We start from the raw sequence: 24,086 nt of genomic DNA, 5'->3' as shown, positions 1-24,086 counted from the left end.
AGAAAGACGCAGAGTTAGAGAGATACGCAGAGTTAGAGAGATACGCAGAGTTAGAGAGATACGCAGAGTTAGAGAGAAAGACGCAGAGTTAGAGAGATACGCAGAGTTAGAGAGATACGCAGAGTTAGAGAGATACGCAGAGTTAGAGAGATACGCCGAGTTAGAGAGAGATACGCAGTTAGAGAGATACGCAGAGTTAGAGAGAGAGACGCAGAGTTAGAGAGATACGCAGAGTTAGAGAGATACGCAGAGTTAGAGAGATACGCAGAGTTTGAGAGATATGCAGAGTTAGAGAGATACGCAGAGTTAGAGAGATACGCAGAGGTAGAGAGATACGCAGAGTTAGAGAGATACGCAGAGTTAGAGAGATACGCAGAGTTAGAGAGATACGCAGAGTTAGAGAGATACGCAGAGTTAGAGATACGCAGAGTTAGAGAGATACACAGAGTTAGGGAGATACGCAGAGTTAGAGAGATACGCAGAGTTAGAGAGATACGCAGAGTTAGAGAGATACGCAGAGTTAGAGAGATACACAGAGTTAGAGAGATACGCAGTGTTAGTGAGAGATACGCAGAGTTAGAGAGATACGCAGAGTTAGAGAGATACGCAGAGTTAGAGATACGCAGAGTTAGAGATACGCAGAGCTAGAGAGAGATACACAGAGTTAGAGATACGCAGAGTTAGAGAGATACGCAGAGTTAGAGAGATACGCAGAGTTAGAGAGATACGCAGAGTTAGAGATACGCAGAGCTAGAGAGAGATACGCAGAGTTAGAGATACGCAGAGTTAGAGAGATACGCAGAGTTAGAGAGATATGCAGAGTTAGAGAGATACGCAGAGTTAGAGAGATACGCAGTGTTAGTGAGAGATACGCAGAGTTAGAGAGATACGCAGAGTTAGAGAGAGATACGCAGAGTTAGAGAGATACGCAAAGTTAGAGAGATACGCAGAGTTAGAGAGATACGCAGAGTTAGAGAGATACGCAGAGTTAGAGAGATACGCAGAATTAGAGAGATACGGAGAGTTAGAGAGATACGCAGAGTTAGAGAGAGATATGCAGAGTTAGAGAGATACGCAGAGTTAGAGAGATACGCAGAGTTAGAGAGAGATACGCAGAGTTAGAGAGATACGCAGAGTTAGAGAGATACGCAGAGTTAGAGAGATACGCAGAGTTAGAGAGATACGCAGTTAGAGAGAGATACGCAGAGTTAGAAAGATACGCAGAATTAGAGAGAGATACGCAGAGTTAGAGTGATACGCAGAGTTAGAGAGATACGCAGAGTTAGAGAGAGATACGCAGAGTTAGAAAGATACGCAGAATTAGAGAGAGATACGCAGAGTTAGAGTGATACGCAGAGTTAGATATAGAGACGCAGAGTTAGAGAGATACGCAGAGTTAGAGAGATACGCAGAGTTAGAGAGATACGCCGAGTTAGAGAGAGATACGCAGAGTTAGAGAGAGATATGCAGAGTTAGAGAGATACGCAGAGTTAGAGAGATACGCAGAGTTAGAGAGATACGCAGAGTTAGAGAGAGATACGCAGAGTTAGAGAGATACGCAGAGTTAGAGAGAGATACGCAGAGTTAGAGAGATACACAGAGTTAGAGAGATACGCAGAGTTAGAGAGATACGCAGAGTTAAAGAGATACGCAGAGTTAGAGAGATACGCAGAGTTAGAGAGAGAGACGCAGAGTTAGAGAGATATGCAGAGTTAGAGAGAGATACGCAGAGTTAGAGAGATGCTCAGATTTAGAGAGATACGCAGAGTTAGAGAGAGATATGCAGAGTTAGAGAGAGACGCAGAGTTAGAGAGAGACGCAGAGTTAGGGAGATACGCAGAGTTAGAGAGATACGCAGAGTTAGAGAGATACGCAGAGTTAGAGAGAGAGACGCAGAGTTAGAGAGATACGCAGAGTTAGAGAGATACGCAGAGTTAGAGAGATACGCAGAGTTAGAGAGAGATACGCAGAGTTAGAGAGATACGCAGAGTTAGAGAGAGACGCAGAGTTAGAGAGATACGCAGAGTTAGAGAGAGATACGCAGAGTTAGAGAGAGATATTCAGAGTTAGAGAGAGACGCAGAGTTAGAGAGACGCAGAGTTAGAGAGATACGCAGAGTTAGAGAGATACGCAGAGTTAGAGAGATACGCAGAGTTAGAGAGAGAGACGCAGAGTTAGAGAGATACGCAGAGTTAGAGAGATACGCAGAGTTAGAGAGATACGCAGAGTTAAAGAGATACGCAGAGTTAGAGAGATACGCAGAGTTAGAGATACGCTGAGTTAGAGAGATACGCAGCGTTAGAGATACGCAGAGTTAGAGAGATACACAGAGTTAGAGAGATACGCAGAGTTAGAGAGATACGCAGAGTTAGAGATACGCAGAGCTAGAGAGATACGCAGAGTTAGAGAGATACGCAGAGTTAGAAAGATACGTAGAATTAGAGAGAGATACGCAGAGTTAGAGTGATACGCAGAGTTAGAGAGATACGCCGAGTTAGAGAGAGATACGCAGAGTTAGAGAGATACGCAGAGTTAGAGAGATACGCCGAGTTAGAGAGAGATACGCAGAGTTAGAGAGATACGCAGAGTTAGAGAGAGAGACGCAGAGTTAGAGAGATATGCAGAGTTAGAGAGAGATACGCAGAGTTAGAGAGATGCTCAGATTTAGAGAGATACGCAGAGTTAGAGAGAGATATGCAGAGTTAGAGAGAGACGCAGAGTTAGAGAGAGACGCAGAGTTAGGGAGATACGCAGAGTTAGAGAGATACGCAGAGTTAGAGAGATACGCAGAGTTAGAGAGATACGCAGAGTTAGAGAGAGAGACGCAGAGTTAGAGAGATACGCAGAGTTAGAGAGATACGCAGAGTTAGAGAGATACGCAGAGTTAGAGAGAGATACGCAGAGTTAGAGAGATACGCAGAGTTAGAGAGAGACGCAGAGTTAGAGAGATACGCAGAGTTAGAGAGAGATACGCAGAGTTAGAGAGAGATATTCAGAGTTAGAGAGAGACGCAGAGTTAGAGAGAGACGCAGAGTTAGAGAGATACGCAGAGTTAGAGAGATACGCAGAGTTAGAGAGATACGCAGAGTTAGAGAGAGAGACGCAGAGTTAGAGAGATACGCAGAGTTAGAGAGATACGCAGAGTTAGAGAGATACGCAGAGTTAAAGAGATACGCAGAGTTAGAGAGATACGCAGAGTTAGAGATACGCTGAGTTAGAGAGATACGCAGCGTTAGAGATACGCAGAGTTAGAGAGATACACAGAGTTAGAGAGATACGCAGAGTTAGAGAGATACGCAGAGTTAGAGATACGCAGAGCTAGAGAGATACGCAGAGTTAGAGAGATACGCAGAGTTAGAAAGATACGTAGAATTAGAGAGAGATACGCAGAGTTAGAGAGATACGCAGAGTTAGAGAGATACGCCGAGTTAGAGAGAGATACGCAGAGTTAGAGAGATACGCAGAGTTAGAGAGAGAGACGCAGATTTAGAGAGATACGCAGAGTTAGAGAGATACGCAGAGTTAGAGAGATACGCAGAGTTAGAGAGATACACAGAGTTAGGGAGATACGCAGCGTTAGAGATACGCAGAGTTAGAGAGATACACAGAGAAAGAGAGATACGCAGAGTTAGAAAGATACGCAGAGTTAGAGATACGCAGAGCTAGAGAGATACACAGAGTTAGAGAGATACGCAGAGTTAGAAAGATACGCAGAGTTAGAGAGAGATACGCAGAGTTAGAGAGATACGCAGAGTTAGAGAGAGATATGCAGAGTTAGAGAGAGACGCAGAGTTAGAGAGATACGCAGAGTTAGAGAGATACGCAGAGTTAGAGAGATACGCAGAGTTACAGAGTTACGCAGAGTTAGAGAGATACGCAGAGTTAAAGAGAGATACGCAGAGTTAGAGAGATATGCAGAGTTAGAGAGAGAGACGCAGAGTTAGAGATATATACGCAGAGTTAGAGAGATACGCAGAGTTAGAGAGATACGCAGAGTTAGAGAGATACGCAGAGTTAGAGAGATACACAGAGTTAGAGAGATACACAGAGTTAGAGAGATACGCAGAGTTAGAGATACGCAGAGTTAGAGAGATACGCAGCGTTAGAGATACGCAGAGTTAGAGAGATACACAGAGAAAAAGAGATACGCAGAGTTAGAGAGATACGCAGAGTTAGAGATACGCAGAGCTAGAGAGATACGCAGAGTTAGAAAGATACGCAGAGTTAGAGAGATATACGCAGAGTTAGAGAGATACGCAGAGTTAGAGAGAGATATGCAGAGTTAGAGAGATACGCAGATTTAGAGAGATACGCAGAGTTAGAGAGAAACGCAGAGTTAGAGAGAGATACGCAGAGTTAGAGAGATACGCAGAGTTAGAGATAGAAACGCAGAGTTAGAGAGAGACGCAGAGTTAGAGAGATACGCAGAGTTAGAGAGCTACGCAGAGTTAGAGAGATACGCAGAGTTAGAGAGATACGCAGAGTTAGAGAGAGATATGCAGAGTTAGAGAGAGAGACGCAGAGTTAGAGAGATACGCAGAGTTAGAGAGATATGCAGAGTTAGAGAGAGATACGCAGAGTTAGAGAGATACGCAGAGTTAGAGATACACAGAGTTAGAGAGATACACAGAGTTAGAAAGATACGCAGAGTTAGAGAGATATGCAGAGTTAGAGAGAGATACGCAGAGTTAGAGAGATACGCAGAGTTAGAGAGATACGCAGAGTTAGAGAGATACGCAGAGTTAGAGAGATACGCAGAGTTAGTGAGATACACAGAGTTAGAGAGATACGCAGAGTTAGAGAGAGATATGCAGAGTTAGAGAGAGAGACGCAGAGTTAGAGAGATACGCAGAGTTAGAGAGATACGCAGAGTTAGAGAGATACGCAGAGTTAAAGAGATACGCAGAGTTAGAGAGATACGCAGAGTTAGAGATACGCTGAGTTAGAGAGATACGCAGCGTTAGAGATACGCAGAGTTAGAGAGATACACAGAGTTAGAGAGATACGCAGAGTTAGAGATACGCAGAGCTAGAGAGATACGCAGAGTTAGAGATACGCAGAGTTAGAGAGATACGCAGAGTTAGAGATACGCAGAGTTAGAGAGATACGCAGAGTTAGAGAGATACGCAGAGTTAGAAAGATACGCAGAATTAGAGAGAGATACGCAGAGTTAGAGTGATACGCAGAGTTAGAGAGATATGCAGAGTTAGAGAGATATGCAGAGTTAGAGAGAGATACGCAGAGTTAGAGAGATACGCAGAGTTAGAGAGAGAGACGCAGAGTTAGAGAGATACGCAGAGTTAGAGAGATATGCAGAGTTAGAGAGAGATACGCAGAATTAGAGAGATACGCAGAGTTAGAGAGAGAGACGCAGAGTTAGAGAGATACGCAGAGTTAGAGAGATACGCAGAGTTAGAGAGAGATACGCAGAGTTAGAGAGATACGCAGAGTTAGAGAGAGATACACAGAGTTAGGGAGATACGCAGAGTTAGAGATACGCAGAGTTAGAGAGATACGCAGCGTTAGAGATACGCAGAGTTAGAGAGATACACAGAGAAAGAGAGATACGCAGAGTTAGAGAGATACGCAGAGTTAGAGATACGCAGAGCTAGAGAGATACACAGAGTTAGAGAGATACGCAGAGTTAGAGAGAGATAAGCAGAGTTAGAGAGATACGCAGAGTTAGAGAGAGATATGCAGAGTTAGAGAGAGAGACGCAGAGTTAGAGAGATACGCAGAGTTAGAGAGATACGCAGAGTTAGAGAGATACGCAGAGTTTGAGAGATACGCAGAGTTAGAGAGATACGCAGAGTTAGAGAGTTACGCAGAGTTAGAGAGATACGCAGAGTTAAAGAGAGATACGCAGAGTTAGAGAGATATGCAGAGTTAGAGAGAGAGACGCAGAGTTAGAGATATACGCAGAGTTAGAGAGATACGCAGAGTTAGAGAGATACGCAGAGTTAGAGAGATACGCAGAGTTAGAGAGATACACAGAGTTAGAGAGATACGCAGAGTTAGAGATACGCAGAGTTAGAGAGATACGCAGCGTTAGAGATACGCAGAGTTAGAGAGATACGCAGAGTTAGAGAGATACGCAGAGTTACAGATACGCAGAGCTAGAGAGATACGCAGAGTTAGAAAGATACGCAGAGTTAGAGAGAGATACGCAGAGTTAGAGAGATACGCAGAGTTAGAGAGAGATATGAAGAGTTAGAGAGATACGCAGATTTAGAGAGATACGCAGAGTTAGAGAGAAACGCAGAGTTAGAGAGAGATACGCAGAGTTAGAGAGATACGCAGAGTTAGAGAGATACACAGAGTTAGAGAGATACGCAGAGTTAGAGATACGCAGAGTTAGAGAGATACGCAGAGTTAGAGAGATACGCAGAGTTAGAGAGATACGCAGAGTTAGAGAGAGATACGCAGAGTTAGAGAGATACGCAGAGTTAGAGAGAGAGACGCAGAGTTAGAGAAATACGCAGAGTTAGAGAGATACGCAGAGTTAGAGAGATACGCAGAGTTAGAGAGATACGCAGAGTTAGAGAGATACACAGAGTTAGAGAGATACGCAGAGTTAGAGATACGCAGAGTTAGAGAGATACGCAGCGTTAGAGATACGCAGAGTTAGAGAGATACGCAGAGTTAGAGAGATACGCAGAGTTAGAGAGATACGCAGAGTTAGAGAGAGACGCAGAGTTAGAGAGATACGGAGAGTTAGAGAGATACGCAGAGTTAGAGAGAGATATGCAGAGTTAGAGAGATACGCAGAGTTAGAGAGATACGCAGAGTTAGAGAGATACGCAGAGTTAGATAGAGATACGCAGAGTTAGAGAGATACGCAGAGTTAGAGAGATACGCAGAGTTAGAGAGATACGCAGAGTTAGAGAGATACGCAGAGTTAGAGAGATACGCAGAGTTAGAGAGAGATACGCAGAGTTAGAGAGATACGCAGAGTTAGAGAGATACGCAGAGTTAGAGAGAGATACGCAGAGTTAGAGAGATACGCAAAGTTAGAGAGATACGAAGAGTTAGAGAGATACGCAGAGTTAGAGAGATACGCAGAGTTAGATAGAGATACGCAGAGTTAGAGAGATACGCAGAGTTAGAGAGAGAGACGCAGAGTTAGAGAGATATGCAGAGTTAGAGAGAGATACGCAGAGTTAGGGAGATGCGCAGATTTAGAGAGATACGCAGAGTTAGAGAGAGATATGCAGAGTTAGAGAGAGACGCAGAGTTAGAGAGAGACGCAGAATTAGAGAGATACGCAGAGTTAGAGAGATACACAGAGTTAGAGAGATGCGCAGAGTTAGAGAGATACGCAGAGTTAGAGAGAGATACGCAGAGTTAGAGAGAGACGCAGAGTTAGAGAGATACGCAGAGTTAGAGAGATACGCAGAGTTAGAGATAAGCAGAGTTAGAGAGAGAAACGCAGAGTTAGAGATACGCAGAGTTAGAGAGATACGCAGAGTTAGAGAGATACGCAGAGTTAGAGAGATACGCAGAGTTAGAGATACGCAGAGTTAGTGAGATACACAGAGTTAGAGAGATACGCAGAGTTAGAGAGATACGCAGAGTTAGAGAGATACGCAGAGTTAGAGAGAGATACAGAGTTAGAAAGATACGCAGAGTTAGAGAGATAGAGAGATATGCAGAGTTAGAGAGAGATACGCAGAGTTAGAGAGATGCGCAGAGTTAGAGAGAGATATGCAGAGTTAGAGAGAGACGCAGAGTTAGAGAGAGACGCAGAGTTAGAGAGATACGCAGAGTAAGATAGATACGCAGAGTTAGAGAGATACGCAGAGTTAGAGAGATACGCAGAGTTAGAGATACGCAGAGTTAGAGAGAGATACGCAGAGTTAGAGATACGCAGAGTTAGAGAGATACGCAGAGTTAGAGAGATGCGCAGAGTTAGAGAGATACGCAGAGTTAGAGAGAGATATGCAGAGTTAGAGAGAGACGCAGAGTTAGAGAGATACTCAGAGTTAGAGATACGCAGAGTTAGAGAGAGAAACGCAGAGTTAGAGATACGCAGAGTTAGAGAGATACGCAGAGTTAGAGAGATACGCAGAGTTAGAGAGATACGCAGAGTTAGAGATACGCAGAGTTAGAGAGATACGCAGAGTTAGAGAGATACGCAGAGTTAGAGATACGCAGAGTTAGAGAGAGATACGCAGAGTTAGAAAGATACGCAGAGTTAGAGAGATACACAGAGTTAGAGAGATACGCAGAGTTAGAGAGATACGCAGAGTTAAAGAGAGATACGCAGAGTTAGAGAGAGACGCAGAGTTAGAGAGATACGCAGAGTTAGAGATACGCAGAGGTAGAGAGATACGCAGAGTTAGAGATACGCAGAGTTAGAGAGAGATACGCAGAGTTAGAGAGAGAGACGCAGAGTTAGAGAGATACGCAGAGTTAGAGAGATACGCCGAGTTAGAGAGATGCGCAGAGTTAGAGAGATACGCAGAGTTAGAGAGAAAGACGCAGAGTTAGAGAGATACGCAGAGTTAGAGAGATACGCAGAGTTAGAGAGAAAGACGCAGAGTTAGAGAGATACGCAGAGTTAGAGAGATACGCAGAGTTAGAGAGATACGCAGAGTTAGAGAGATACGCCGAGTTAGAGAGAGATACGCAGTTAGAGAGATACGCAGAGTTAGAGAGAGAGACGCAGAGTTAGATAGATACGCAGAGTTAGAGAGATACGCAGAGTTAGAGAGATACGCAGAGTTTGAGAGATACGCAGAGTTAGAGAGATACGCAGAGTTAGAGAGATACGCAGAGGTAGAGAGATACGCAGAGTTAGAGAGATACGCAGAGTTAGAGATACGCAGAGTTAGAGAGATACGCAGCGTTAATGATAGGCAGAGTTAGAGAGATACACAGAGTTAGGGAGATACGCAGAGTTAGAGAGATACGCAGAGTTAGAGAGATACGCAGAGTTAGAGAGATACGCAGAGTTAGAGAGATACGCAGAGTTAGAGATACGCAGAGTTAGAGAGATACGCAGAGTTAGAGAGATACGCAGAGTTAGAGAGAAAGACGCAGAGTTAGAGAGAAAGACGCAGAGTTAGAGAGATACGCAGAGTTAGAGAGAAAGACGCAGAGTTAGAGAGATACGCAGAGTTAGAGAGATACGCAGAGTTAGAGAGATACGCAGAGTTAGAGAGAAAGACGCAGAGTTAGAGAGAGACGCAGAGTTAGAGAGATACGCAGAGTTAGAGAGATACGCAGAGTTAGAGAGAAAGACGCAGAGTTAGAGAGATACGCAGAGTTAGAGAGATACGCAGAGTTAGAGAGATACGCAGAGTTAGAGAGATACGCAGAGTTAGAGAGAGAGACGCAGAGTTAGAGAGATACGCAGAGTTAGAGAGATACGCAGAGTTAGAGAGATACGCAGAGTTTGAGAGATACGCAGAGTTAGAGAGATACGCAGAGTTAGAGAGATACGCAGAGGTAGAGAGATACGCAGAGTTAGAGAGATACGCAGAGTTAGAGATACGCAGAGTTAGAGAGATACACAGAGTTAGGGAGATACGCAGAGTTAGAGAGATACGCAGAGTTAGAGAGATACGCAGAGTTAGAGAGATACGCAGAGTTAGAGAGATACACAGAGTTAGAGAGATACGCAGTGTTAGTGAGAGATACGCAGAGTTAGAGAGATACGCAGAGTTAGAGAGATACGCAGAGTTAGAGATACGCAGAGTTAGAGATACGCAGAGTTAGAGAGATACGCAGAGTTAGAGATACGCAGAGCTAGAGAGAGATACGCAGAGTTAGAGATACGCAGAGTTAGAGAGATACGCAGAGTTAGAGAGATACGCAGAGTTAGAGAGATACGCAGAGTTAGAGAGATATGCAGAGTTAGAGAGATACGCAGAGTTAGAGAGATACGCAGTGTTAGTGAGAGATACGCAGAGTTAGAGAGATACGCAGAGTTAGAGAGAGATACGCAGAGTTAGAGAGATACGCAAAGTTAGAGAGATACGCAGAGTTAGAAAGATACGCAGAGTTAGAGAGATACGCAGAATTAGAGAGATACGGAGAGTTAGAGAGATACGCAGAGTTAGAGAGAGATATGCAGAGTTAGAGAGATACGCAGAGTTAGAGAGATACGCAGAGTTAGAGAGATACGCAGAGTTAGAAAGATACGCAGAATTAGAGAGAGATACGCAGAGTTAGATATAGAGACGCAGAGTTAGAGAGATACGCAGAGTTAGAGAGATACGCCGAGTTAGAGAGAGATACGCAGAGTTAGAGAGATACACAGAGTTAGAGAGATACGCAGAGTTAGAGAGATACGCAGAGTTAAAGAGATACGCAGAGTTAGAGAGATACGCAGAGTTAGAGAGAGAGACGCAGAGTTAGAGAGATATGCAGAGTTAGAGAGAGATACGCAGAGTTAGAGAGATGCTCAGATTTAGAGAGATACGCAGAGTTAGAGAGAGATATGCAGAGTTAGAGAGAGACGCAGAGTTAGAGAGAGACGCAGAGTTAGGGAGATACGCAGAGTTAGAGAGATACGCAGAGTTAGAGAGATACGCAGAGTTAGAGAGAGAGACGCAGAGTTAGAGAGATACGCAGAGTTAGAGAGATACGCAGAGTTAGAGAGATACGCAGAGTTAGAGAGATACGCAGAGTTAAAGAGATACGCAGAGTTAGAGAGATACGCAGAGTTAGAGATACGCTGAGTTAGAGAGATACGCAGCGTTAGAGATACGCAGAGTTAGAGAGATACACAGAGTTAGAGAGATACGCAGAGTTAGAGAGATACGCAGAGTTAGAGATACGCAGAGCTAGAGAGATACGCAGAGTTAGAGAGATACGCAGAGTTAGAAAGATACGTAGAATTAGAGAGAGATACGCAGAGTTAGAGTGATACGCAGAGTTAGAGAGAGAGACGCAGAGTTAGAGAGATACGCAGAGTTAGAGAGATACGCCGAGTTAGAGAGAGATACGCAGAGTTAGAGAGATACGCAGAGTTAGAGAGAGAGACGCAGAGTTAGAGAGATATGCAGAGTTAGAGAGAGATACGCAGAGTTAGAGAGATGCTCAGATTTAGAGAGATACGCAGAGTTAGAGAGAGATATGCAGAGTTAGAGAGAGACGCAGAGTTAGAGAGAGACGCAGAGTTAGGGAGATACGCAGAGTTAGAGAGATACGCAGAGTTAGAGAGATACGCAGAGTTAGAGAGAGAGACGCAGAGTTAGAGAGATACGCAGAGTTAGAGAGATACGCAGAGTTAGAGAGATACGCAGAGTTAGAGAGAGATACGCAGAGTTAGAGAGATACGCAGAGTTAGAGAGAGACGCAGAGTTAGAGAGATACGCAGAGTTAGAGAGAGATACGCAGAGTTAGAGAGAGATATTCAGAGTTAGAGAGAGACGCAGAGTTAGAGAGAGACGCAGAGTTAGAGAGATACGCAGAGTTAGAGAGAGAGACGCAGAGTTAGAGAGATACGCAGAGTTAGAGAGAGAGACGCAGAGTTAGAGAGATATGCAGAGTTAGAGAGAGATACGCAGAGTTAGAGAGATGCTCAGATTTAGAGAGATACGCAGAGTTAGAGAGAGATATGCAGAGTTAGAGAGAGACGCAGAGTTAGAGAGAGACGCAGAGTTAGGGAGATACGCAGAGTTAGAGAGATACGCAGAGTTAGAGAGATACGCAGAGTTAGAGAGAGAGACGCAGAGTTAGAGAGATACGCAGAGTTAGAGAGATACGCAGAGTTAGAGAGATATGCAGAGTTAGAGAGAGATACGCAGAGTTAGAGAGATGCTCAGATTTAGAGAGATACGCAGAGTTAGAGAGAGATATGCAGAGTTAGAGAGAGACGCAGAGTTAGAGAGAGACGCAGAGTTAGGGAGATACGCAGAGTTAGAGAGATACGCAGAGTTAGAGAGACGCAGAGTTAGAGAGATACGCAAAGTTAGAGAGATACGCCGAGTTAGAGAGAGATACGCAGAGTTAGAGAGATACGCAGAGTTAGAGAGAGAGACGCAGAGTTAGAGAGATATGCAGAGTTAGAGAGAGATACGCAGAGTTAGAGAGATGCTCAGATTTAGAGAGATACGCAGAGTTAGAGAGAGATATGCAGAGTTAGAGAGAGACGCAGAGTTAGAGAGAGACGCAGAGTTAGGGAGATACGCAGAGTTAGAGAGATACGCAGAGTTAGAGAGATACGCAGAGTTAGAGAGAGAGACGCAGAGTTAGAGAGATACGCAGAGTTAGAGAGATACGCAGAGTTAGAGAGATACGCAGAGTTAGAGAGAGATACGCAGAGTTAGAGAGATACGCAGAGTTAGAGAGAGACGCAGAGTTAGAGAGATACGCAGAGTTAGAGAGAGATACGCAGAGTTAGAGAGAGATATTCAGAGTTAGAGAGAGACGCAGAGTTAGAGAGAGACGCAGAGTTAGAGAGATACGCAGAGTTAGAGAGATACGCAGAGTTAGAGAGATACGCAGAGTTAGAGAGAGAGACGCAGAGTTAGAGAGATATGCAGAGTTAGAGAGATACGCAGAGTTAGAGAGATACGCAGAGTTAAAGAGATACGCAGAGTTAGAGAGATACGCAGCGTTAGAGATACGCAGAGTTAGAGAGATACACAGAGTTAGAGAGATACGCAGAGTTAGAGAGATACGCAGAGTTAGAGATACGCAGAGCTAGAGAGATACGCAGAGTTAGAGAGATACGCAGAGTTAGAAAGATACGTAGAATTAGAGAGAGATACGCAGAGTTAGAGTGATACGCAGAGTTAGAGAGAGAGACGCAGAGTTAGAGAGATACGCAGAGTTAGAGAGATACGCCGAGTTAGAGAGAGATACGCAGAGTTAGAGAGATACGCAGAGTTAGAGAGAGAGACGCAGATTTAGAGAGATACGCAGAGTTAGAGAGATACGCAGAGTTAGAGAGATACGCAGAGTTAGAGAGATACACAGAGTTAGGGAGATACGCAGCGTTAGAGATACGCAGAGTTAGAGAGAGAGACGCAGAGTTAGATAGATACGCAGAGTTAGAAAGATACGCAGAGTTAGAGATACGCAGAGCTAGAGAGATACACAGAGTTAGAGAGATACGCAGAGTTAGAAAGATACGCAGAGTTAGAGAGAGATACGCAGAGTTAGAGAGATACGCAGAGTTAGAGAGATACGCAGAGTTAGAGAGATACGCAGAGTTACAGAGTTACGCAGAGTTAGAGAGATACGCAGAGTTAAAGAGAGATACGCAGAGTTAGAGAGATATGCAGAGTTAGAGAGAGAGACGCAGAGTTAGAGATATACGCAGAGTTAGAGAGATACGCAGAGTTAGAGAGATACGCAGAGTTAGAGAGATACGCAGAGTTAGAGAGATACACAGAGTTAGAGAGATACGCAGAGTTAGAGATACGCAGAGTTAGAGAGATACGCAGCGTTAGAGATACGCAGAGTTAGAGAGATACACAGAGAAAGAGAGATACGCAGAGTTAGAGAGATACGCAGAGTTAGAGATACGCAGAGCTAGAGAGATACGCAGAGTTAGAAAGATACGCAGAGTTAGAGAGAGATACGCAGAGTTAGAGAGATACGCAGAGTTAAAGAGAGATACGCAGAGTTAGAGAGATACGCAGAGTTAGAGATACGCAGAGTTAGAGATATGCAGAGTTAGAGAGAGGCGCAGAGTTAGAGAGATACGCAGATTTAGAGAGATACGCAGAGTTAGAGAGAAACGCAGAGTTAGAGAGAGATACGCAGAGTTAGAGAGATACGCAGAGTTAGAGATAGAAACGCAGAGTTAGAGAGAGACGCAGAGTTAGAGAGATACGCAGAGTTAGAGAGCTACGCAGAGTTAGAGAGATACGCAGAGTTAGAGAGATACGCAGAGTTAGAGAGAGATATGCAGAGTTAGAGAGAGAGACGCAGAGTTAGAGAGATACGCAGAGTTAGAGAGATATGCAGAGTTAGAGAGAGATACGCAGAGTTAGAGAGATACGCAGAGTTAGAGATACACAGAGTTAGAGAGATACACAGAGTTAGAAAGATACGCAGAGTTAGAGAGAGATACGCAGAGTTAGAGAGATACGCAGAGTTAGAGAGATACGCAGAGTTAGAGAGATACGCAGAGTTAGAGAGATACGCAGAGTTAGTGAGAGATATGCAGAGTTAGAGAGAGAGACGCAGAGTTAGAGAGATACGCAGAGTTAGAGAGATATGCAGAGTTAGAGAGAGATACGCAGAGTTAGAGAGATACGCAGAGTTAGAGATACACAGAGTTAGAGAGATACACAGAGTTAGAAAGATACGCAGAGTTAGAGAGAGATACGCAGAGTTAGAGAGATACGCAGAGTTAGAGAGATACGCAGAGTTAGAGAGATACGCAGAGTTAGAGAGATACGCAGAGTTAGTGAGATACACAGAGTTAGAGAGATACGCAGTTAGAGAGAGAGATACGCAGAGTTAGAGAGAGATACGCATTTAGAGAGATACGCAGAGTTAGAGATACGCAGAGTTAGAGAGATACGCAGAGTTAGAGAGGTACGCAGAGTTAGAGAGATACGCATAGTTAGAGAGATACACAGAGTTAGAGAGAGATCCGCAGAGTTAGAAAGATACGCAGAGTTAGAGAGAGATACGCAGAGTTAGAGAGAGATACGCAGAGTTAGAGAGATACGCAGAGTTAGAGAGATACACAGAGTTAGAGAGATACGCAGAGTTAGAGAGATACGCAGAGTTAGAGAGATACGCAGAGTTAGAGAGATACGCAGAGTTAGAGATACGCAGAGTTAGAGAGAGAGACGCAGAGTTAGAGAGATACGCAGAGTTAGAGAGATACGCAGAGTTAGAGAGATATGCAGAGTTAGAGAGAGATACGCAGAGTTAGAGAGATACGCAGAGTTAGAGATACACAGAGTTAGAGAGATACACAGAGTTAGAAAGATACGCAGAGTTAGAGAGAGATACGCAGAGTTAGAGAGATACGCAGAGTTAGAGAGATACGCAGAGTTAGAGAGATACGCAGAGTTAGAGAGATACGCAGAGTTAGTGAGATACACAGAGTTAGAGAGATACGCAGTTAGAGAGAGAGATACGCAGAGTTAGAGAGAGATACGCATTTAGAGAGATACGCAGAGTTAGAGATACGCAGAGTTAGAGAGATACGCAGAGTTAGAGAGGTACGCAGAGTTAGAGAGATACGCATAGTTAGAGAGATACACAGAGTTAGAGAGAGATCCGCAGAGTTAGAAAGATACGCAGAGTTAGAGAGAGATACGCAGAGTTAGAGAGAGATACGCAGAGTTAGAGAGATACGCAGAGTTAGAGAGATACACAGAGTTAGAGAGATACGCAGAGTTAGAGAGATACGCAGAGTTAGAGAGATACGCAGAGTTAGAGAGATACGCAGAGTTAGAGAGAGAGACGCAGAGTTAGAGAGATACGCAGAGTTAGAGAGATACGCAGAGTTAGAGAGATACGCAGAGTTAAAGAGATACGCAGAGTTAGAGAGATACGCAGAGTTAGAGATACGCTGAGTTAGAGAGATACGCAGAGTTAGAGAGATACGCAGAGTTAGAGAGATACGCAGAGTTAGAGATACGCAGAGTTAGAGATACGCAGAGCTAGAGAGATACGCAGAGTTAGAGAGATACGCAGAGTTAGAAAGATACGCAGAGTTAGAGAGATACGCCGAGTTAGAGAGAGATACGCAGAGTTAGAGAGATACGCAGAGTTAGAGAGAGAGACGCAGAGTTAGAGAGATACGCAGAGTTAGAGAGATACGCAGAGTTAGAAAGATACGCAGAGTTAGAGAGATACGCAGAATTAGAGAGAGATACGCAGAGTTAGAGTGATACGCAGAGTTAGAGAGAGAGACGCAGAGTTAGAGAGATACGCAGAGTTAGAGAGATACGCCGAGTTAGAGAGAGATACGCAGAGTTAGAGAGATACGCAGAGTTAGAGAGAGAGACGCAGATTTAGAGAGATACGCAGAGTTAGAGAGATACGCAGAGTTAGAGAGATACGCAGAGTTAGAGAGATACACAGAGTTAGGGAGATACGCAGCGTTAGAGATACGCAGAGTTAGAGAGATACACAGAGAAAGAGAGATACGCAGAGTTAGAGAGATACGCAGAGTTAGAGATACGCAGAGCTAGAGAGATACACAGAGTTAGAGAGATACGCAGAGTTAGAAAGATACGCAGAGTTAGAGAGAGATACGCAGAGTTAGAGAGATACGCAGAGTTAGAGAGAGATATGCAGAGTTAGAGAGAGAGACGCAGAGTTAGAGAGATACGCAGAGTTAGAGAGATACGCAGAGTTAGAGAGATACGCAGAGTTAGAGAGATACGCAGAGTTTGAGAGATACGCAGAGTTAGAGAGATACGCAGAGTTACAGAGTTACGCAGAGTTAGAGAGATACGCAGAGTTAAAGAGAGATACGCAGAGTTAGAGAGATATGCAGAGTTAGAGAGAGAGACGCAGAGTTAGAGAGATACGCAGAGTTAGAGAGATACGCAGAGTTAGAGAGATACGCAGAGTTAGAGAGATACGCAGAGTTAGAGAGATACGCAGAGTTAGAGAGATACGCAGAGTTAGAGATACGCAGAGTTAGAGAGATACGCAGCGTTAGAGATACGCAGAGTTAGAGAGATACACAGAGAAAGAGAGATACGCAGAGTTAGAGAGATACGCAGAGTTAGAGATACGCAGAGCTAGAGAGATACACAGAGTTAGAGAGATACGCAGAGTTAGAGAGATACGCAGAGTTAGAGAGATACGCAGTTAGAGAGATACGCAGAGTTAGAGATACGCAGAGTTAGAGAGATACGCAGAGTTAGAGAGAGAGACGCAGAGTTAGAGAGATACGCAGATTTAGAGAGAAACGCAGAGTTAGAGAGAGATACGCAGAGTTAGAGAGATACGCAGAGTTAGAGAGATACGCAGAGTTAGAGAGATATGCAGAGTTAGAAAGATACGCAGAGTTAGAGAGAGATACGCAGAGTTAGAAAGATACGCAGAGTTAGAGAGAGATACGCAGAGTTAGTGAGATACACAGAGTTAGAGAGATACGCAGTTAGAGAGAGAGATACGCAGAGTTAGAGAGAGATACGCATTTAGAGAGATACGCAGAGTTAGAGATACGCAGAGTTAGAGAGATACGCAGAGTTAGAGAGGTACGCAGAGTTAGAGAGATACGCAGTTAGAGAGAGAGATACGCAGAGTTAGAGAGAGATACGCATTTAGAGAGATACGCAGAGTTAGAGATACACAGAGTTAGAGAGAGATCCGCAGAGTTAGAAAGATACGCAGAGTTAGAGAGAGATACGCAGAGTTAGAGAGAGATACGCAGAGTTAGAGAGATACGCAGAGTTAGAGAGATACACAGAGTTAGAGAGATACGCAGAGTTAGAGAGATACGCAGAGTTAGAGAGATACGCAGAGTTAGAGATACGCAGAGTTAGAGAGAGATACGCAGAGTTAGAGAGATACGCAGAGTTAGAGAGATACGCAGAGTTAGAGAGATACGCAGAGTTAGAGAGATACACAGAGTTAGAGAGATACGCAGAGTTAGAAAGATACGCAGAGTTAGAGAGATACGCAGAGTTAGAGAGAGAGACGCAGAGTTAGAGAGATACGCAGATTTAGAGAGATACGCAGAGTTAGAGAGAAACGCAGAGTTAGAGAGAGATATGCAGAGTTAGAGAGATACGCAGAGTTAGAGAGATACGCAGAGTTAGAGAGAGATACGCAGAGTTAGAGAGATACGCAGAGTTAGAGAGATACGCAGAGTTAGAGAGATACGCAGAGTTAGAGAGATATGCAGAGTTAGAGAGAGATATGCAGAGTTAGAAAGATACGCAGAGTTAGAGAGAGATACGCAGAGTTAGTGAGATACACAGAGTTAGAGAGATACGCAGTTAGAGAGAGAGATACGCAGAGTTAGAGAGAGATACGCAGAGTTAGAGAGAGATACGCAGAGTTAGAGAGATACGCAGAGTTAGAGAGATACGCAGAGTTAGAGATACGCAGAGTTAGAGAGATACGCAGAGTTAGAGAGGTACGCAGAGTTAGAGAGATACGCATAGTTAGAGAGATACACAGAGTTAGAGAGAGATCCGCAGAGTTAGAAAGATACGCAGAGTTAGAGAGAGATACGCAGAGTTAGAGAGATACGCAGAGTTAGAGAGATACGCAGAGTTAGAGAGAGATACGCAGAGTTAGAGAGATACGCAGAGTTAGAGAGATACGCAGAGTTAGAGAGATACGCAGAGTTAGAGAGATACACAGAGTTAGAGAGATACGCAGAGTTAGAGAGAGATACTGTACGCAGTTAGAGAGATACGCAGAGTTAGAGAGAGATACGCAGAGTTAGAGATACGCAGAGTTAGAGAGATACGCAGAGTTAGAGAGATACACAGAGTTAGAGAGATACGCAGAGTTAGAGAGATACGCAGAGTTAGAGAGATACACAGAGTTAGAGAGATACGCAGAGTTAGAGAGATACGCAGAGTTAGAGAGATACGCAGAGTTAGAGAGATACACAGAGTTAGAGAGAGATATGCAGAGTTAGAGAGATACGCAGAGTTAGAGAGATACGCAGAGTTAGAGAGATACGCAGAGTTAGAGAGAGATACGCAGAGTTAGAGAGATACGCAGAGTTAGAGAGATACGCAGAGTTAGAGAGATACGCAGAGTTAGAGAGATACACAGAGTTAGAGAGATACGCAGAGTTAGAGAGAGAGATAAGCAGAGTTAGAGAGAGATACTGTACGCAGTTAGAGAGATACGCAGAGTTAGAGAGAGATACGCAGAGTTAGAGATACGCAGAGTTAGAGAGATACGCAGAGTTAGAGAGAGATACGCAGAGTTAGAGATACGCAGAGTTAGAGAGATACGCAGAGTTAGAGAGATACGCAGAGTTAGAGAGATGCAAAGTTAGATAGAGATACGCAGAGTTAGAGAGATACGCAGAGTTAGAGCGATACGCAGTTAGAGAGATACGCAGAGTTAGAGAGATACGCAGAGTTAGAGAGATACGCAGAGTTAGAAAGATACGCAGAGTTAGAGAGATACGCAGAGTTAGAGAGATACGCAGAGTTAGAGATACGCAGAGTTAGAGAGATACGCAGCGTTAGAGAGATACGCAGAGTTAGAGAGATACGCAGAGTTAGAGATACGCAGAGTTAGAGAGATATGCAGAGTTAGAGAGATACGCAGAGTTAGAGAGATGCAAAGTTAGATAGAGATACGCAGAGTTAGAGAGATACGCAGAGTTAGAGCGATACGCAGTTAGAGAGATACGCAGAGTTAGAAAGATACGCAGAGTTAGAGAGATACGCAGAGTTAGAGATACGCAGAGTTAGAGAGATACGCAGAGTTAGAGAGATACGCAGAGTTAGAGAGATACGCAGAGTTAGAGAGATACGCAGAGTTAGAGAGATACGCAGTTAGAGAGATACGCAGAGTTAGAGAGATACGCAGAGTTAGAGAGATACGCAGAGTTAGAGAGATACGCAGCGTTAGAGAGATACGCAGAGTTAGAGAGATACGCAGAGTTAGAGAGATACGCAGAGTTAGAGAGATACACAGAGTTAGAGAGATACGCAGAGTTAGAGAGATACGCAGAGTTAGAGAGATACGCAGAGTTAGAGAGATACGCAGAGTTAGAGAGATACGCAGAGTTAGAGAGATACGCAGAGTTAGAGAGAGATACGCAGAGTTAGAGAGATACGCAGAGTTAGAGAGATACGCAGAGTTAGAGAGATACGCAGAGTTAGAGAGATACGCAGAGTTAGTGAGATACACAGAGTTAGAGAGATACGCAGTTAGAGAGAGAGATACGCAGAGTTAGAGAGATACGCAGAGTTAGAGAGATACGCAGAGTTAGAGAGATACGCAGTTAGAGAGATACGCAGAGTTAGAGATACGCAGAGTTAGAGAGATACGCAGAGTTAGAGAGAAAGACAGACAGGTGTAGACAAATATGCTAAATTATGGAAATGCAGATGAAGGGGGGTACGCGCAGGAGTAAGGGACTGAATGAACTGGTGTTGGGGTCGCGATGCACTTGATTCGCGGGTCAGACGCGTCGGGCGGTTTTTACCTCTGAAGGGAGCATAGAACATCGTTCGACGACTAGGATGTAAATATGAACATCGAAAAACCCCCGGAGAAAAGGCAACGGTAGAGAGAAATGGGTCGCTCACATTGGGGAGAGCTGTTCCTAACCACAAGGAAGAGAGAGAGAGGGATGGAGGGTGTGGGAGAGAGAAAGAGAGAGGTGTGGAGGGACTGGGACACAGAGAGCGATGGAGGGGTGGAAAGAGTGGGAGAGAGAGAGGGGGGGTGGAGGGAGTGGGAGAAAGAGAGAGTGAGTGGGACACCAACAGGGAGAGAGAGAGAGTGAGTGGGATAGAGAGAGGGGGGGGTGGAGAGAATGGGACAGAGAGACAGAGAGGGGGATGGATGGAGAGATGGAGTGAGTGAGTGGGAGAGAGAGAGAGAGAGAGAGAGAGAGAGAGAGAGAGAGAGAGAGAGAGAGAGGGGGGGGGGGTGATAGAGCAAGTTAGATAGAGAGGTAATTAAAGATAATAAGCAGGGGAAGTATGCAATAAATACATATATAAATCTATGTACATTGTACATAGGTGGGAAAGACCGATTGCATTCAGAAGGATTTATGAGGCGGATGGAGAGAATGGGAAGAGTATTTCCGGGAGAAGACGAGGATGTCTGAGGACAAATCTATTCACAAATGCAGGGAAAGATGGAGAGGAAATTATATGGGATGTAAGATTTAAAGAAAAGCAGCAAAGCAGCCTAAGGAGGGCGAGAGAAAGGGGAGAAGCAGAGAAAGAGGGGGGAGAAAGAAGGGGTGAAGGGGGGGAAAGGGGGAGGAAAAAAGAGGAAAAATGATCTAAAACAAAAAAAAAAAACCCAGGCCGTCAGATTTTGCAGCTGGAAACCTACAGAGAGGGAGGGGGAGGAGGGGACCAGAGAGATGGAGAGAGCAGAAAAAGGGGGAGGAGGAGATGCTGCATCAGATACAGGAGGAGGGAGCAAGAGAGAGGAGAGGAGGAAAAGGGAGATGGTAAGGGAGAGAAATAAAGAGGGAGGGGGGAGAGAGGAGAAGGGGGAGAGAGTGAGAAGAAATGAGACGCTGCAACAGAAAGAGCGAAAAGGAGGAGAGAGGATGGAGAGATAGAGAGAGGGATAGAAGGAGAGAGAAGGGAGGATGGAGGATAGAGAGAGGGATAGAGAGAGAAGGGAGAATAGAGGGATAGAGAGAGGGATAGGAGAGAGAGGGAGAAATAGAGGGATAGAGAGAGGGATAGGAGAGAGAAGGGAGGATGAGGGATAGAGAGAGGGATAGAAGGAGAGAATGGAGGATGGAGAGATAGAGAGAGGGATAGGAGAGAGAAGGGAGGTGGAGGGATAGAGAGAGGGGAAAGGAGAGAGAAGGGAGGATGGAGGGATAGAAGAGGGATAGGAGAGAGAAGGGAGGATGGAGGGATAGAGAGAGGGATAGGAGACAGAAGGGAGGGTGGAGGGATAGGAGAGGGGAGGGAGAATGGAGGGATAGAGAGAGGGATAGGAGAGAGAAGGGAGGATGGAGGGATAGAGAGAGGGATAGGAGAGAGAAGGGAGGATTGAGGGATAGAGAGAGGGAAAGAAGGAGAGAGAAGGGAGGATGGAGGGATAGAGAGAGGGATAGGAGAGAGAAGGGAGGATGGAGGGATAGAGAGAGGGATAGGAGAGAGAAGGGAGGAAGGAGGGATAGGAGAGGGGAGGGAGAATGGAGGATAGGGAGAGGGATAGGAGAGAGAAGGGAGGATGGAGGGATAGAGAGAGGGGAAAGAAGGAGAGAGAAGGGAGGATGGAGGGATAGGAGAGGGGAGCGAGGATGGAGGGATAGAGAGAGCGATAGGAGAGAGGAGGAAGGGAGGGATAGAGAGAGAGGATAGAGAGAGGAGGGAGGGATAGAGAGAGGGATAGGAGAGGGAGGGAGAAATGGAGGGATAGAGAGAGGGATAGGAGAGAGAAGGGAGGATGGAGGGATAGAGAGAGGGATAGGAGAGAGAAGGGAGGGTGGAGGGATAGAGAGAGGGAAAGAAGGAGAGAGAAGGGAGATGGAGGGATAGTAGAGGGGAGCGAGGATGGAGGGATAGAGAGAGCGATAGGAGAGAGGAGGAGGGAGGGATAGAGAGGGGGATAGGAGAGAGGAGAGAGTGATAGAGAGAGGGATAGGAGAGAGGAGGAAGGGAGGGATAGAGAGAGGGATAGAAGGAGAGAGAAGGGAGGAGGGAGGGATAGAGAGAGGGATAGGAGAGAGGAGGGAGGATGGAGGGATAGAGAGAGGGAAAGGATAGAGGAGGGAGGATGGAGGGATAGAGAGAGGGAAAAAAGGAGAGAGAAGGGAGGATGGAGGGATAGAGAGAGGGGATACGAGAGAGAAGGGATGATGGAGGGATAGAGAGAGGGATAGGAGAGAGAAGGGAGGATGGAGGGATAGAGAGAGGGATAGGAGAGAGGAGGGAGGGTGGAGGGATAGAGAGAGGGATAGGAGAGAGGAAGGAGGGGTGGAGGGACAGAGAGAGGGATAGGAGAGAGGAGGAGGGATGGAGGGATAGAGAAAGGAGGAATGGAGGGATAGGGAGAGGGATAGGATAGAGGAGGGAGGAGGGATAGAGAGAGGGATAGAAGGGAGAAGGGAGAGATAGAGAGAGGGATAGGAGAGAGGAGGAGGCTGGAGGGACAGAGAGAGGAGGAAGGGAGGGGATAGAGAGAGGGGATAGAAGAGAGGAATGGAGGGATAGGAGAGAGGAGGGAGGGAGGGATAGAGGGAAAGGATAGAGGGAGGATGGAGGATATAGAGAGGGTATAGAGAGAGGAGGAAGGGAGGGATAGGGAGAGGGATAGGATAGTGGAAGGAGGATGGAGGATAGAGAGAGGGGGCGAGGATGGAGGGATGGGGATAGGAGAGAGGAGGAAGAGAGGGATAGAGAGAGGGATAGGACAGAAGAGGGAAGATGGAGGGATAGGAGAGAGGAGGAAGGGAGGGATAGAGAGAGGGGATAGGAGAGAGGAGGGAGGGATAGAGAGAGGGATAGGAGAGGAGGAAAGGGAGGGATAGAGAGAGGGGTAGGAGAGAGGAGGAAGATGGAGGGATAGAGAGAGGGATAGGAGAGAGGAGGGAGGATGGAGGATAGCGAAGAGGGGGAGTGTGATGGAGGGATAGGGTTAGGGATAGGAGAGAGAAGGAGGATGGAGGGAGAGAGGAGGGAGGAGGGAGGGAGGAATAGAGAGAAGTGAGAGGAGAAAGGGAGGGATAGATTGAGGGATAGAGGAGAGGAGGAAGGGAGGGACAGAGAGAGGGAGCGAGGATGGAGGGATGGGGATAGGAGAGAGGAGGAAGAGAGGGATGGAGAGAGGGATAGGAGAGAGAGAGGAAGGGAGGGATGGAGAGAGGGATAGGAGAGAGGGATAGGAGAGAGGAGGGAGGATGGAGGGCATAGAGAGAAGGATAGGATAGAGAAGGGAGGATGGAGGGATGAGAGAGGAGGGAGGATGGAGGGAAGAACAGAGAGAGGTGAGAGGAGGAAGGAGGGATAGAGAGAGGGGATAGGAGAGAGGAGGAAGGAGGGATAGAGAGAGGGGAGCGAGATGAGGATAGGTGAGGGATAGGAGAGAGAGGAAGAGAGGGATAGGAGGAGAGGGATAGGAGAGAGGAGGGAGGGATAGAGAGAGGGATAGGAGAGAGGAGGAAGGGAAGGATGGAGAGAGGGATAGGAGAGAGAGGAGAAGGAGGGATGGAGAGAGGGAGTAGAAAGAAGAGGAGGAAGTGAGGGATGGAGAGAGGATAGGAGAGAGAGAGGAAAGGAGGGAAGAGAGAGGATAGGTAAGAGAGGGAAAGGAGAGAGGAGGAGATGGAGGGATAGAGAGAGGATAGGAGAGAGGAGGGAGGATAGAGGAGAAAGAGAGGGATAGGACGAGAGGAGAGGAGGATAGAGAAGGATAGGAGAGAGAGGAAGGGAGGGAAAGAGAGAGGAGATAGGAGAGAGGAGGGAGGGATAGAGAGAGGGATAGGAGAGAGGAGGGAGGATAGAAAGAGGAGGATAGGA

General features: G+C 45.7%; 1 protein-coding gene across 1 annotated transcript in view; it reads right to left on the bottom strand.

Moving 5' to 3' along the window:
• Positions 1-20,438, bottom strand: part of LOC142484976 (ras/Rap GTPase-activating protein SynGAP-like) — a 184,737-nt gene extending 164,299 nt beyond the window's left edge. Inside the window, exon 1 of the mRNA XM_075584217.1 lies at positions 20,069-20,438. Within this exon, the coding sequence (XP_075440332.1) occupies positions 20,069-20,090 (22 nt within the window). The 5' untranslated portion in view covers positions 20,091-20,438. The remainder of the gene's footprint in view (positions 1-20,068) is intronic.
• Between the last annotated feature and the right edge of the window lie 3,648 nt (positions 20,439-24,086).

This window comes from Ascaphus truei, unplaced genomic scaffold, assembly GCF_040206685.1.
Source record: "Ascaphus truei isolate aAscTru1 unplaced genomic scaffold, aAscTru1.hap1 HAP1_SCAFFOLD_491, whole genome shotgun sequence".
In the NCBI taxonomy this organism is placed as follows: Eukaryota; Metazoa; Chordata; class Amphibia; order Anura; family Ascaphidae; genus Ascaphus; species Ascaphus truei.
The sequence above is the reverse complement of the archived record's forward strand: the minus strand, read 5'-3'. Positions and strand labels throughout refer to the sequence as shown.